General features: G+C 36.3%; 1 protein-coding gene across 8 annotated transcripts in view; it reads right to left on the reverse strand.

Annotated features, from left to right (window-relative positions):
* CHM (CHM Rab escort protein) overlaps positions 1–14,647 on the reverse strand; it is a 166,312-nt gene that overhangs the window by 92,743 nt on the left and 58,922 nt on the right. For all 8 annotated transcript variants that reach the window (XR_004960572.1, XM_036270815.1, XM_036270813.1 and 5 more), the window contains exons 5-7: positions 8,272–8,659; positions 3,487–3,603; positions 2,855–2,975 (exon numbers count right to left, since the gene is read on the reverse strand). Coding sequence is in view for 7 of the 8 variants with exons in the window: in XM_036270815.1 (XP_036126708.1) it covers positions 2,855–2,975; positions 3,487–3,603; positions 8,272–8,659 (626 nt within the window). In the remaining variant the exon portion in view is untranslated. The remainder of the gene's footprint in view (positions 1–2,854; positions 2,976–3,486; positions 3,604–8,271; positions 8,660–14,647) is intronic.

A 14,647-nucleotide genomic window follows, 5' to 3' on the forward strand; every position in this document is an offset into this window, starting at 1 on the left:
TTTTTAAGTTTTATACGATGAACCTTTGTTTAGTATTTCATAGACTTCAAAAGTAAAGTATTAAATAACTCATTTACCATCACAATTGTTTTCTGTGGTTGGCAATAATCTTACTTTATCATTAAAACTCCAGAGAAAAAAATATGTAGCACATAGACACAAACAACAGTGTAATTTTAGCCAGAGAGAAAGCGGGTGGGTAGAGGTGGAGGTGGGCAGAGGGAGGGGGGGAATGAGGAAGGAAAGAGACTTTGCTTGGGGTGACGGGTGCACAATGCGGTGTGTAGATGTTTTCTTGAGTTGTACACTTGAAATCTGTATGGTTTTGTGAACCAATGTCACCCCAATAAACTAAGTTAGAAGATAAAATAAAACTGCAGAATAATGTCAATAATTGCATTTTGAAATATTAAACATGATAAAGGGCAAAGTTTTGATGAAAATAATAATCGAGCAATACTTGGTTTTTTGAAATATATATTTTTATTAAAACTAGGAACAATGAACTGACTAAAAAGTTATGAAACTTAATTTCTTTGTGGCTAGTGGAATCAGTCTTACTGCCTTATGATCATACTACAAAAGATAACAGATCCCTAAAAACGATTTCTTTATACCAAGAACAGGAAAAATGTAATTGGACTGTTAGTGGTAGGAAGTACAATTACATGACAAGAGACAAAAAACTTCATAGACATTATTTCGATGAACAAATAAAAAGTATAAAAATTTACTAAGAGAATATGTTTACATCATTGTGGAGAACAATTTGGCAGTATCTAATGAACTTGAAGCTTTAAGAGTAAAAGCTACACTTTTTTTCATTGAATTTACTGGGGTGCCATTAGTTCAAAAAACCATACAGGTTTCAAGTGTACAGCTCAACAAAACATCCTCTGCACATTTTGTTAAAAAACAAAACAAAACTGCTGTAGTTCTATTGTAACTTTATAAATGAATTGTGAATAGTATGTTCTTATTTTGGATAACTTTTCCACTCCAATGCCCTTAAACTACAAAGCTCTGTTACTATAGTGTTATATTCCATTTTCAATAAGCTGTGAGATGGGTCAAAGACAAGACTAGAAATTATGTCCTGATCCAGCGGATGTCCTAATCCAGTGGTTTCCACTAGGCTTAAAAAAAAAAAAAAAATCAATCAAAATGAATAATTTAATATTCCAAGCAAAGTAATCCTATACAAATGAAAATCTGTAATTTTTTATTACTAATGAAAACAATTAATGGAACAATGCAAAAGAATACAGTAGTCACTCCCTTATCCATGCATCTGTTTTCCGTAGTTTCAGTTACCCATGGTCAACCACAGTCCAAAAATATTAAATGGAAAATTCCAGGAATAAACAACTCAAACATTTTAAATTGCACACAGTTCTGAGTAGCATGATGAAATCTTGTGCTGCGCTGATCCATCCCCCCACCCTCATCCTGCCCTGGAGAGGAATCAGCCAAGCATACTCACACTGCACACGCTGTGAGTTCTTCACTTCTCAGTTATCAGAATGTCTCAGTATCGCAGTACTTGTGTTCAAGTAACCCTTATCATACTTAATAATGGCCCCTAAGTGGGAGAGCAGATATGCTGGCAACTGGTAATGTCAAAGAGAAGCCATAAAGCGTACATATGTTTAGGAAAAAACCTAGTGTATATAGTGTTCAGTACTACCTACAGTTTCAGATATTCACTGGGGGTCTTGAAACATATCCCCTGTGAATAATGAGGGACTACTGTATCATCTATGAAGAACCAATTGACATTGCTCTGGCTGGTTTGGCTCAGCAGTTAGAACATCGGCCCATGGACCTGAGAGGCACAGGTTCGGTTCCCGCTAAGGGCACGTACCTCGATTGCAGTTTGTCCCCGCCCCAGTTGGGGTCGTATGGGTGGCAACCACTCGATGACTCTCTCACTTCAATGTTTTTCTCTCTCTCTCCCTCCCTCTCTCCCTCCCACTCTATCTGAAGATAAATGTAAAAATGTCCTCGGGTGAGAATAAAAAAAAAAAAAAAAGAACCAGTTGACAAAAATATTTAATTAACAAGAATAAAACACACAGAACCAGGTTTCTTCAATGATAAAAATGTTCTATAGCTGCACTGTTACCACAATAGCTACTAGCCAAATGTGGCTACTGAGCCCTTGAAATGTGGCTAGTCTGACAATGGAATTGAATTTAAAATTTTATTTACTTTTAAACAGCTACATGTTGCTAATAGCTAAAATAGTAGGTAATGCACAGAAAGAATGTGTTATAAAAGAGTAGTAGTGGCTCACTACATTAGAACAAGCATATTAAAATAATAACAGGGAACAGACCGACAAACCTCAGAGGGAGGGGAGTATGGGGTAAGGAAGAGATAAACCAAAGAACTGCTATGCACAGCCCTGGCCGGTTTGGCTCAGCGGTTAGAGCGTCCGCCTGCGGTCCGGAGAGGCCTGGGTTCGGTTCCCGCTAAGGGCATGTACCTCGGTTGCAGTTTGTCCCCGGCCCTGGTTGGTCGTGGGGGTGGCAGCCACTCGATGTGTCCCTTTCACATCGATGTTTCCCTCTCTCTCTCTTCCTCTCTCTCCCTCCCACTCTGTCTGTACAAAAAATGGAAAAATGTCCTCGGATGAGGATTAAAAAAAAAAAAAAGAACTGCTATGCACATATGCACAACCAATGGACACAGACAATAGTGTGGTGAAGGGGGGGGTGTCAATGGGAAGAAAAGGAGAGCCATCAATAATACTTAACAATAAAGCCAACTTAAAAAAAAAACAAACAAAAATGAAATAAAATAATAAGAAAGCTCAAATAATTAGAGAATACAATTACATGAGAAATAATACCTTTATATTCATCAGGATGTTCCTCATACTCCATACAAAAAGTAAGAAACTTCATTAGCATTCGCTTTTCTACCATAGTAAGTTGTTTGCTATTAAAGACATCTGCTCTTGAACAAGGAACCTGAAACACATAATTTTAAGTTAAGATTTTATCATTGCTTCCCAGTGATAAACAAGTATTCCAAAATATGTGTTTTTTCCCTTTAAGTATAACAACATTATTTTTTCCATTCTGGTCAGGCTGTATCACATTCCATTCCATCAGTTTTGATGGCATCTCAGTTGACTTCAGAGCTAGTGAACTTGTGAGCTCTCTTACTTAATTTGCCAAGTTGTTCTTTTTGCCATTAAAAGGCCAATGGCATGTCACCCCTAACTGGAAACAAATGACAGCTCAAATCTAGCTGTACTGCCCAAAATTAACACTTTCTCAACACCAACATCAAGCTGCAGAAGAACTCATGAGAAAATTAACACATTTTAATTGAGCAGTCTCTACTTACATTTGCAAAGCATCATTCAGGACTTGGATTTTCTACTTTATTGGAAAATAATTTATTTTGCTTATCCTTTCAAAGCAAACCATAATAACTTAAGCTCGTATCCAGCTACATACTTGATCAGCACAGTACCTGTTCCACTCTTCCTTCCCGAAATGCAAGAATCCTGGTAATATTTTTGAACTCTGCATAGCGACTGACATTAGATTTGATTAGAAGATCAATTAGCAATCCTCGAGAATACAGCAGCTGTACAAAGAAAAAAATTTTAGAGGATGAAATACAAGGTGAAATAGGGGAAAAATTGATTAACACTAAATAAAGGTATATAACTATTATATTTTAAATTATTTGTAAAAGACATTAAACCTGTTAATATTATAACACATAACATTGCAGGCTCACAATTGATTATCTGATATTCAAAATCCAAAAAACTCTGGAATCCAAAGTTTTTTCATAACTGGTTTGGCGACAAAACCTGACTCAATGTCTATAACGTACTTCTGCCTTTGTCCCACTTAATGTGAATATTCATACATCTGACTGCAGAAATAGTGATATGTTTAATTAAAGAGTGCCATCTCAGACCCTGCTAAGAATGTTAACATCATGTATAGCATATCAGCACATGTAGTGTATTACTTTCTAAAATATATATTTTTATTGAATTTATTAGGGTGACATTGGTTAATAAAATTATATAGGTTTCAGGTGTACAATTCTATAATACATCATCTGTATATATTGTGTGTTCACCACCCAGTCAAGTCTCCTTCCACCACCATTTATCCCTCTTTTACCCTCTTCTACCTCCCTCTGGCTCGCTTTCCCTCTGGTAATCACCATATTGCTGTCTGTGTCTATGAGGTTTTGTGGGGGTTTTTTTGCTCAATCTAAAATACATATTTTTATATCTGAATAACAGAACACACCAGGACCCAAAGGTTTTGGATAATGAATTGTAGCCTTATATAAGGCAGGTGGTTATTAAGAAGAAACTAGCTCGCTGGACCTCCTCATCAATGAAAAAGGAAAAAGACTGTTTGTTTATGCATTTCCACCAAAAGGGTCAAATTATAAGGTCCCTCTGTAACCCCAACAGTCTAGATTTATCTGAGCTATGTCTTTCTGAAGAAGTGAGGATGATGGTTATAGCATCCACGTGAGGGATTGATTTCATCTTTAAACATCTCCCCATAAGCAATATCAGAGAGACAAAAACAATTTCAATAGTATTAACCGGCATGTTTTAAATTTAACCATATGGTTAAATGCAACAGATTTAGCTATTGTCTATACTGAGATACCTTTAAGTGACTATAACTCAACGAATGTTAAAAATTTAATTACATCTGTAATAAGAAAGGGACAGAAAATTTTAGAAATCAGCTTTACTTCAAGGAAAAAGGGAATTTCAAAATCAACCTAAACCATTAGTCTAAGTATCCAAGAGGCCAGAAAAGCATTTCCGTTAATCAATTATCAGTTAGGTGAATTTTTATAAACTATTTATCATATTAGCCCAGCATTGTGCAGAACAAACAAAACTGACATTTGTTTTTTTGAAACTAATTCAATTCCACAGACTCAATTATGGCATGTTACTTCATTACTTTCAGCCTAATATACTACACAACTGATATAAGCCCATGTTTTTGAGAATACACTGACAAGTCTTAATTCTATAAATTATAATTATAAAAAAGGTGCTTCAAATGACTCATCTGTCTAAACATACTCGACATTGAATGATCCCTCAGTAGTCATAATAATTTCACAAATATTAATATATCAAACATAAAATGTATGTACACTTAATGAGATCTAGTAAAGCTTAAGATTTAATGCCAGCTTAAAAAATAATGCATTTAAGCCAAACGGTGTGGCTCAGTGGTTGAGCGTTGACCCATGCACCAAGAGGTCACTGGTTTGATTCCCAGTCAGGACACATGCCCAGGGTATGGGCCCAATCCCCAGTGGGCGGCATGCAGGAGGCGGCCAATCGATGTTCTCTCTCATAGATGTTTCTGTCTCTCTCTCCCTCTCCCTTCCTCTCTCTCTCTAAAATCAATAGAGAAAAAATATTAAAAAATAATAATGCATTTAAGATAGCACTGAAGTGTGAAAACACATTTCAATGAAAACTATTCTAAACTTTCGTCTGAAGCTTAGAGATAATGAATGTTACCATATTTAAATGTAAGCCTGTTTGTCACCATTCTAATGATCTACCACAGCACGTTCACAGTGGTGAAAGGCTAAATAATACTTCAAATTTGATTAAAATATGGGAACTAGATTTAATCATTAATAATTTTTGCTTCACATGGCCTGTTGCTTCCATAATTAGTAAGGGTATGGGCATTTTTAGAAATGAGTTTTAATTGTAAGAACTTAATTTGTGTGTCTATTAGTCTAAGCAGTATAACACTATCACGTATTTTATTTAACTAACCTACCGAGCTATAAGATTACTTTTTAATAGGCTGCATACATGGATGTGTTCTGTAAACTGTAAAGCACCACCTGAAATAGAATGTGTATATAAATGTCAAGTAGTTTGAAGATATTAAACGGAACTTTAGGAAAAAGTAGGTCTTGCAGAAGGTATTTGGCTTAGATGTAATATCTGCAATTATCAGAACAGATAAAACTTCCAAGAAGTGAATGATTGCTCCACTACCATGCAATACAATGCTTCCCATATAGTAGGTACTCAATAAATGTTTCCTAAATGACTAACATTGAAAAATGATACTAGCCTGGCCAGTGTGGCTCAGTGTTTGAGTACTGACTTATGCACCAAGAAGTTGCTAGTTTGATTCCTGATCAGGGCACACACCCAGGTTGTGGGCCCAATCCCCAGTAGGGGGCATGCAGGAGGTATTCTCTCTCATCAATGTTTCTATCTCTCTCTCCTCCCTTCCTCTCTCTCTCAAATCAATAAAGAAAAAATTTTAAATGATAATAAGCTTCCTATTGCTATGGTTATATATTCTTTAGCCACTCCTGCTTTTGTAGGATGAATACAGTAAATTATTACTGGTTATTTAAAAGTATGGACCCATGCCCTGGCCAGTTTGGCTCAGCAGTTAGAGCATTGGCCTGCGGACCAAGGAATCCTGGGTTCAATTCCAGCCAAGGGCACATACCCGGGCTTCAGTTTGTCCCCGGCCCCGGCTGGGGTCGTGCAGGTGGCAACCAATCGATGTGTCTCTCTCACATGGATGTTTCTTTCTCTTTCTCTCTCTCTCTCCCTCCCTCCCTTTCTCCTACTCTGTCTAAAGATAAATGTAAAAATATCCTCAGGTGAGGATTAAAAATAAATAAATAAATGAATAGAAGTATGAACCCATGAAAACGATACAGAACAAAGTACGATTGCCTTGATACCTCTCGATATGTTTGTTTTTAATTTACCCTAAGAGAACCACTGTTATGAGTCATTCAAACTCATAAAAATACCCAGAAATCTTCTTCAGAGCCTCCTGAAATGTATCAGCATCTAATCAACTTTCTCTCTGTCCACTATAACTATCCTTCATTTTCTTATACAAGTAAATAATGTCCTACACTAATTCCAAAAATGAAAAAGCAATGTCTTCTACCACTTTCCTTTGCAAGATTTATAATGTATAAAGTTGCCCTAACGGTTATAAAGACTTTTATGAACCAGCCTTGATTCTTAAACATTATTTATTTCATTGTTTATTTAAGTAAGGCATTCTAAATTCCAAGTAACTAATTCAAAATGAAATTTTCAGAACAAACCCTAATTGTTACTTGACATCCAGTTGCTTTTTTTTTTGTTGTTTGTTTGTTTAAAACTACTTCCTGCTCATGAGAACAGGGCTCTATTAGCGAGCTATGGTTAAACTTCCACCCACAAATCAATAGCAAAGGTAACACGGAAAGAATGTGGAGAAGGAGAACAGACAGTGCACAAATATGAAGTAGGAGCAAGACAGTAGCTAAGTCAGACCAGGACAGAATCAGACAGAGAGCTATGTGATAGAAAGAAACAATGCATAGTGAAAAGATACTCGTACTTTCATGCATCGAGTTGAAAAACAGCAGCAATGCAATTAGTCTCCTTACTCTGTAACTTGGAAATTGAAGAGAGCACATTAAATCGAAAAGCCTAGTTTTCTGGGTGGACTGATGTTATTCACTACCCTCTTCCTGCTTCTTTTCAATTTATTACTGTTTGCCCTTAACTTATGGGACTTGATCTCTGTTTCTTTATATCTTCACTGAACCCTATAGCTTAATTCTTTAAGGCCATTATCCTTTAGATTACTGGTTTTCTATTTTTTTGCACTAAATTAAGCTTGCTTTCTATAAATCTAATACAACCCTGTCCACTCCTAAGACTAAGACACTGACCTAACATTAGCGTTAAGGATGAAAACATAACCAAAGACAATAATATTCCTTCCAGCTTCCAGCCCCACTATTAAATTATCCTCCAGAACCCTCACACCTAAACAAATTATTTTTTAAAATGTATTCGTTTTTTCAAAATGTGCATTATCACACAGATGTTAAAACAGCTACTATATACAGGCTGAAAAAGTTCACTTAATAGACTGACTATAAATAACATGAATCTGTAATTAGGATCGTTAGAATTTTTCTTGATAGAATTCAAATCCATTCAGTAGAACAAAATTAGGGTGGACTCTTGTACAAAAGTATCCTTGCAATATAGTACTGAGAATTTATAATGTTTTTAACCTATGTTTAAAGATATTTAACTGAATTAATAACTTTTGGCTATTATAGCTTTATAAAACAAATGTTCTACTCCAGAGAAAAAAATTAAACAAATTATGTTCGTGGGCCAAGATGCTATTTTCAGTCAAGTGAAAATGAGTATTGTTCTAGGACAAGACAGGTAAACTTGGCTCTTACCTTTGATACCAAATCGATATTGAATCTCCTGCCCTCTTTAACAATTTGCGAGTAAGTAATCCTATTGTTCTTTGGCGGTTCTGTGATGTCTTCTGCTACAGGCACATTTTCACTTGTTCCTTCTTCTGAAGTTGACAGCACACAAGTTTTATCATCACAGAGGTTTTCTTTCTCCCCTGACACTTCAGCTTCAGCTCCTTCTGGGGCACTGCCTGGGTCACTGCGTGGAGTTTGTTCTGCGGGCACGTCGCTGCTCGTAGTGCTGGGTGACTCATCCTCTGTAGGCAGGCAGGCAGAGTCTGCAGCTTCTGTGGAGTTCGCAGATGTCGCCGAAGCATGATTTTTCTGCAGTGCACCAGCCTCTTCAACATCTTCTTGCAAATCCTGACTGATGAGAAATTATAAGAATAATCAACACCATGTTTTTGATAATTACACTTGGTCGCATTTTTATATTTTAACTTCTCATGACAATTTTTATGTCTTCACCCTGTTAAATCTTCTCAAGTTCACTGTATGTTTTGCCTTCTGTGACCCGCATATTCAACATTCATCTGCTCAGGTTTCAATACAATATGAATCATTAAGATTTGAAAAATATACAAATATTTCAGGGTTTAGCAGAACATTTTAGCAAACATGCCACATGTACATCTTTGAGAAATTTTTTAACTTTTATTTTGTATCTATTTATTTTCCTTTTTAATGGATTTATTGGGGTAACACTGGTTGACAAAATTACACAGGTTTCAGGTGCACAATTCTATAACACATCACCTGTACACTGTATTGTGTGTTCACTACCCCCAGTCAAGTCTCCTTTCATCATCATTTATCCCCCCATACCCTCCCTCCACCTCCCCTCAGCAATCATCAGAGCATTGTCCGTGTCTATGAGATTTTGTCTCTTTTAAAGTAGATAGAGCCCTGGCCGGTTTGGCTCAGCGGTTAGAGCGTCGGCCTGCGGTCCAGAGAGACCCGGGATCAGTTCCCGCTAAGGGCACGTACTTCGGTTGCAGTTTGTCCCCGGCCCTGGTTGGTCGTGCGGGTGGCAGCCACTCGATGTGTCCCTTTCACGTCGATGTTTCTCTCTCTATCTCTTCCTCTCTCTCCCCCCTCCCACTCTATCTGTACAAAAAATGGAAAAATGTCCTCAGGTGAGGATATAAATAAATAAATAAATAAATAAATAAATAAATAAATAAATAAATAAATAAAGTAGATAGAGGAACTGTATTTTCTAAACAAATCAAAATAGCACCCAAGAACTAACAGCAGCTCACACATGCCAGAATGGCTATTATCAACAGGACAAGTAGTAACAAGCGTTGGAGAGGTTGTGGAGAAAAAAGAACCCTCATTCACTGCTGGTGGGGATGTAAGCCGGTACAGCCAATATGGAAACAGTATGGGGGTTCCTCACAAAACTACAAATAAAGTTACCATATGATGCAGCAATCCCTCTTCTAGGTATCTACCAAAATGAAATTGGAAAACATTTATTTGTAAATATATGCACCTCAATGTTCACAGCAGCATTATTCACAGTGGCCAAGACATGGAGACAACTGAAGTACCCTTCAGTAGATGATAAGCTAAAGAAGGTGTGGTACATAACAGAATGGAATGCTACTCAGCCATAAGAAAAGATGAAATACTACCATTCGCTACAACATGGACAGACTTTGAGAATGTTATGACACGTGAAATAAGTCAGTCAGAAAAAGCTAAGAACCATATGATTTCACTCATGTGGGATTTAAAACTGAAATTCACAGACACCACCAACAGTATGGTGTTTACCAGAGGGAAGGGGGTGAGGGTAGTAAAGGGTAAAGGGAGCCAATTCTATGGTGACCAAGGATGATGTGACTTCGGGTGATGGGCACACAATACAATAAACAGATCACATATCAGAGAAATGTACATTTGAAACCTATATCATCTTATTATCTAATATCACCACAGTAAATTTACTAAGAAATAAAATACTAATGGAAAATTGTTTTAAACATCTAAACCCTACCACATAAAATCTGTTCCTGTCTCTAAACCCTATCACCTTCTTTATCTACTGTCTTCTAGTCTCACCTCTCCTACTTTGCAACATGGTATCTCTAATTCTTAATTTATCAACTCCAATCTCCATATTTTGGTTCATATCATTTCCTCTTTTTTTTCTTTATTGATTTTAGAGAGAGAGGAAGAGAGAAGTATAGAGAGACAGAAACATCAATGAGAGAGAACATCGATTGGCTGCCTCCTGCATGCCCCCCACTGAGGATCAGGCCGACAACCTGGGCATGAGCCCTGACCGGGAATCAAACCAGCAACCTCTTGGTTCATGGGTTGATGCTCAACCACTGAGCCACACCGGCTGGGCCCATATCATTTCTTTATTCTTGGTTATTCTCTGCACTCCCTATAATATCATAGTTTCCCTATTCCCAAATAATGACTTACTTCAAAAATCTATCCACTAAGACAAAGTCTAATTTCACTTTGAAGAAAGCATTCCCCAACCCAACCACACTCTTCATTCTATTACTCTGTGCCCCCATAATACACACATGAAGTTTACCATGCATTTATTTATTAGTTCCTTTTTAAGTCATTTGGTTGTCCAGGACATACTTTTGAATCATCCTTCAATTCTCAAGGGAAGGCCCTAACATCTCTTGATGTGTATTCTTCATACCTCTACTGGACTGCTCTATAACCATAGTATCTGGTAAATACTTGAATAAATGATTTGTACAAGCAAAGGATGTATGGGGGGTGTGTGTGTGTGTGTGTGTGTGTGTGTGTGTGAAAGAGAGAGAGAGAGAGAGAGAGAGAGAGAGAGAGAGAGAGAGAGAGAGAGAGAGAAACATTTATTTGTAGAAAACACAAAAAATTAGGCCAGGAAAAATCAATAAATTGTAAATTCAAAACTCTGAGTGCAATGAAAAAGAGGGCCTTATTAAAATTAACACAATAAATATCACAATAAAAAAAGGTAAGATGAAAGAATAAAATAACTTATTTTAAATGTCAAAAAATAAAACTCCATGGTATTTTTACTGTTATAAGCTAGTAGTTGTAATTAAATATAATGAAAAAAAGGAGTTGACAGTATTCATGTTTCGACAATACTTTTCCGATCTAGGAAAGTGTTATCAGAAAGTTCCAGTCCTAGATGCATTATTTTGCAGACATCAGGCAACTCACAATCTCTCAGAGTCCCCATCTATAAAATGGAGATCATTCCATCTGCCTTACCTTTCATGAGGCTATTATAAGATAAATGAGCTACCATAAATGAAAAGTATTTTATAAACTCTAAAAGGTTATTCAAACATAAGATATTAATCAAGTATAAGATATTGTTAAACTTCCCACAGTTAAAACAGGCAACTCAAAACATGTGCACCTAGGTCTTCTGAGAACATATGTTGAAAGCTCTTTGGCCACATAACCACACAACAGCACCACTGACATTTAGTGACATTCAAAATGAAGGGCAAGCATACGAGATGTGATTTGTATATTTTCTACAAAAGTGTTCACATTCTGTATTCCTCTGTATTCACTTTCATTATTCTGAAAACCAATAAACCAAAGTGTGTTCCATGAAGAATTTAAAGTCACAACTTTCAGCAAAAGTTCCATGCCTAAAGATTAAACTGAGAAATGACAGGATAATTAATTACACTTTATAGATAAGACAGAATATGGCAACTTCTCTTATTACAGACCACGATGATGACACAGTGAAAATTGAGCATAGCAACTGATCTAGTCAACGGCTCTCTGTTGCATTCTGAGAAAGGGGACGTAACAGAGTGAATAAAATGCTCTAACTGATGCTGGGCAATCTGGAATACATACGTGAAAATACTTAAATAAGGGTAAGGAAAGAAATTGTCCTTCGTGAATGTGTTTGACATCCATAAGCTATTATTAAGTTTTACTGGTTTCAACATAATTTGGTGAAATCTCTCGCACTATGTAAAACCGATGCATTAAAAACACAGTAGTGTCCTTACTGTCCATTAACAACCACAGGATTTTTGAAGTTCTGCCAAAACTGAATTTAATACCTAACTAGAAATTATAAAGACACCAGAAAATTCCAAAAACCTCAACTTCACTCCATTCCGAAGTAAGCAAAATTTGGTTAATTTATCTTTCTCAAATATAAAACTTTATATTGTGGTAAAAATTGTTGTTAAAAAAAGATAATTCTACCATTTGAAGCAAACTTTCTTGAATAAAATAGTAACTCAATTTTATTAATTTAAAAATATTTGAAAAGTACAAAAACACATTTGCCAGCTGAAAATGAATGTCACTGAATTATATGCTCTCAAAGGAATCTTTGCATTCTAATGGTACTATAATTTTAACATATAAAGGAAAAAAATCTGCATCATTAGTTCTTATGAAAATTTTCAGGAAAATGGATTTCACAAATGAAATTCAATGTTATTTATATTGCTAATTTGAATTTCAAAGGCCATTTATTCAGTATAACAATATTTTTTACATAATTGTACCTAACTGCAACTGCTGAATAGTGCTTTGTATAATGCAGTTTTTACTAACTGCCAAAAATTATACATAAACCTGAGAATTTGGTGAGCATAAATTCTGATATTATCTAGTATTGCTTATCAATTAATGTTAGTAACAAAAGAACACCTCAAAGTGAATGTGTCTTATTAATGCCTTGGAACAGGCACCCTTTTAGATGAGTCAAATGAAAAACTACCAGCCAGCTGGCTAATTTATTCAGCCCAGGTGTTCACTATTTATTTTTTCAGCCATTTGCACCTTTTCTCCCCAGTGCAGCTTGTTGAAGAAACTGTATTCTTTTACTCTGATGGATGCACTTTGTTGTAAGGCCATTCATTTCTGATTTACACGTTATATGTTATATTGCCACCCAGCTGTTTAATCCTGCAAATAACTGTTTATGGTTACTCATAAGGGTTACAAAAATCACACTATCCAAAAGTTGTTGTTTCAGAACATAGTCATAGAAAAAACAAAACACTGTAATCAATTTTGAATTGCTGCAATAGAATATATTGGTAGATATATTTTGCTATTTATTTCTAACTGAAAACGTGAACATATAATGTACAATAGAGCGGACATATCAACCTCTTGTCACCTTCTCCAAGAACAAAATTTCGTAAGGTGGAGCACAGCAGGTATTGTTAGTTGCCCACTCAGCAACCATTCATTACCCGCTTCCTCTCTGCCACAGAGCTGCAAGTTTCTTCCAGTATCAGGCAGGAGGGGCCCAGAAGTAGGGGCTAGATCATGGCTGATCAAAATCAGTTATGGTAACTTGACTAACCTTTGCTAGGCACTGCTTTTAGAGTGAGCAGGTTATCTAGTTTTAGCCAGAGAGAAAAGGGAGAGTGGGGTGAGGGCTCCTGGTAAAAACTCTCCAGTATAATAATAACGAAGAGAAAAAAAAAAGCACACGTACATTAGGAAAAACTCTCCCACTGCTTTTCATTTTTAGAGATGTTTGTTGTGTGAAAACCTTTTTGGTATCATGGCAACCATACTATAAATCTGGACAGAAAGCTAAGAGAAGTGCAGAGCAGGTAGCCCAGAATTCTGATGTGATAAAGATGCTCAATGAACACAAACTGCAGTGACAGTGACGGAACTACCGACATACTCGTACCTGCTCACGTGCGGCTCTCTTACCTGCCTCTCCATCTATTTGTTATTATTTACTTATTTATTTATTTATTTTAACATTTTTCTTTATTGATTTTAGAGAGAGAAGAAGGGAGAGTGAAAGAGATAGAAACATTGACTAGAGAACACTGACTGCCCACCTCCTTCACGCCCCCTACTGGGGATTGAGCCCACAATCCGGGCATGTGCCCTGATTGGTAATCTAACCGGGACCTCTCAGTCCACGGGATGATGCTCAATCCATTGAGCCATACCAGCCCCAACCAGGCTAATTTATTATTTCTTGATGAAATATCAAGTGCCACATGTGACAATGAAACCATAGACTTTAGCCTAATAAACATCAACTCTGTAAATAAGCTAACTCATCTAGTCTAAAATGGGAAGACAAGTCATATTTCATATCATTATAAAGCTATCTTTACATGATATTTTGGAAATGCATCAAAATATTCTAAATGATTAAAACAATATTTTATATATGTAGTGTACCAAGGATTGAAGTTTGACTTCTATTTGCTTGAAGCAATTAAATTCACTCAACAATTGGCATGAATGACCATTCAAGTTTAGAACTTATAGTAGTTTGCCATTTGGTCAGATTGTGGATTTGATTTGCACATAATGAGAGAGTAGTGTGCAAAAACAAGATAATTAGCAAGCGAGAGACCCT

The sequence above is a fragment of the Molossus molossus genome, unplaced genomic scaffold (assembly GCF_014108415.1).
Source record: "Molossus molossus isolate mMolMol1 unplaced genomic scaffold, mMolMol1.p scaffold_m16_p_2, whole genome shotgun sequence".
NCBI classification, from domain to species: Eukaryota; Metazoa; Chordata; class Mammalia; order Chiroptera; family Molossidae; genus Molossus; species Molossus molossus.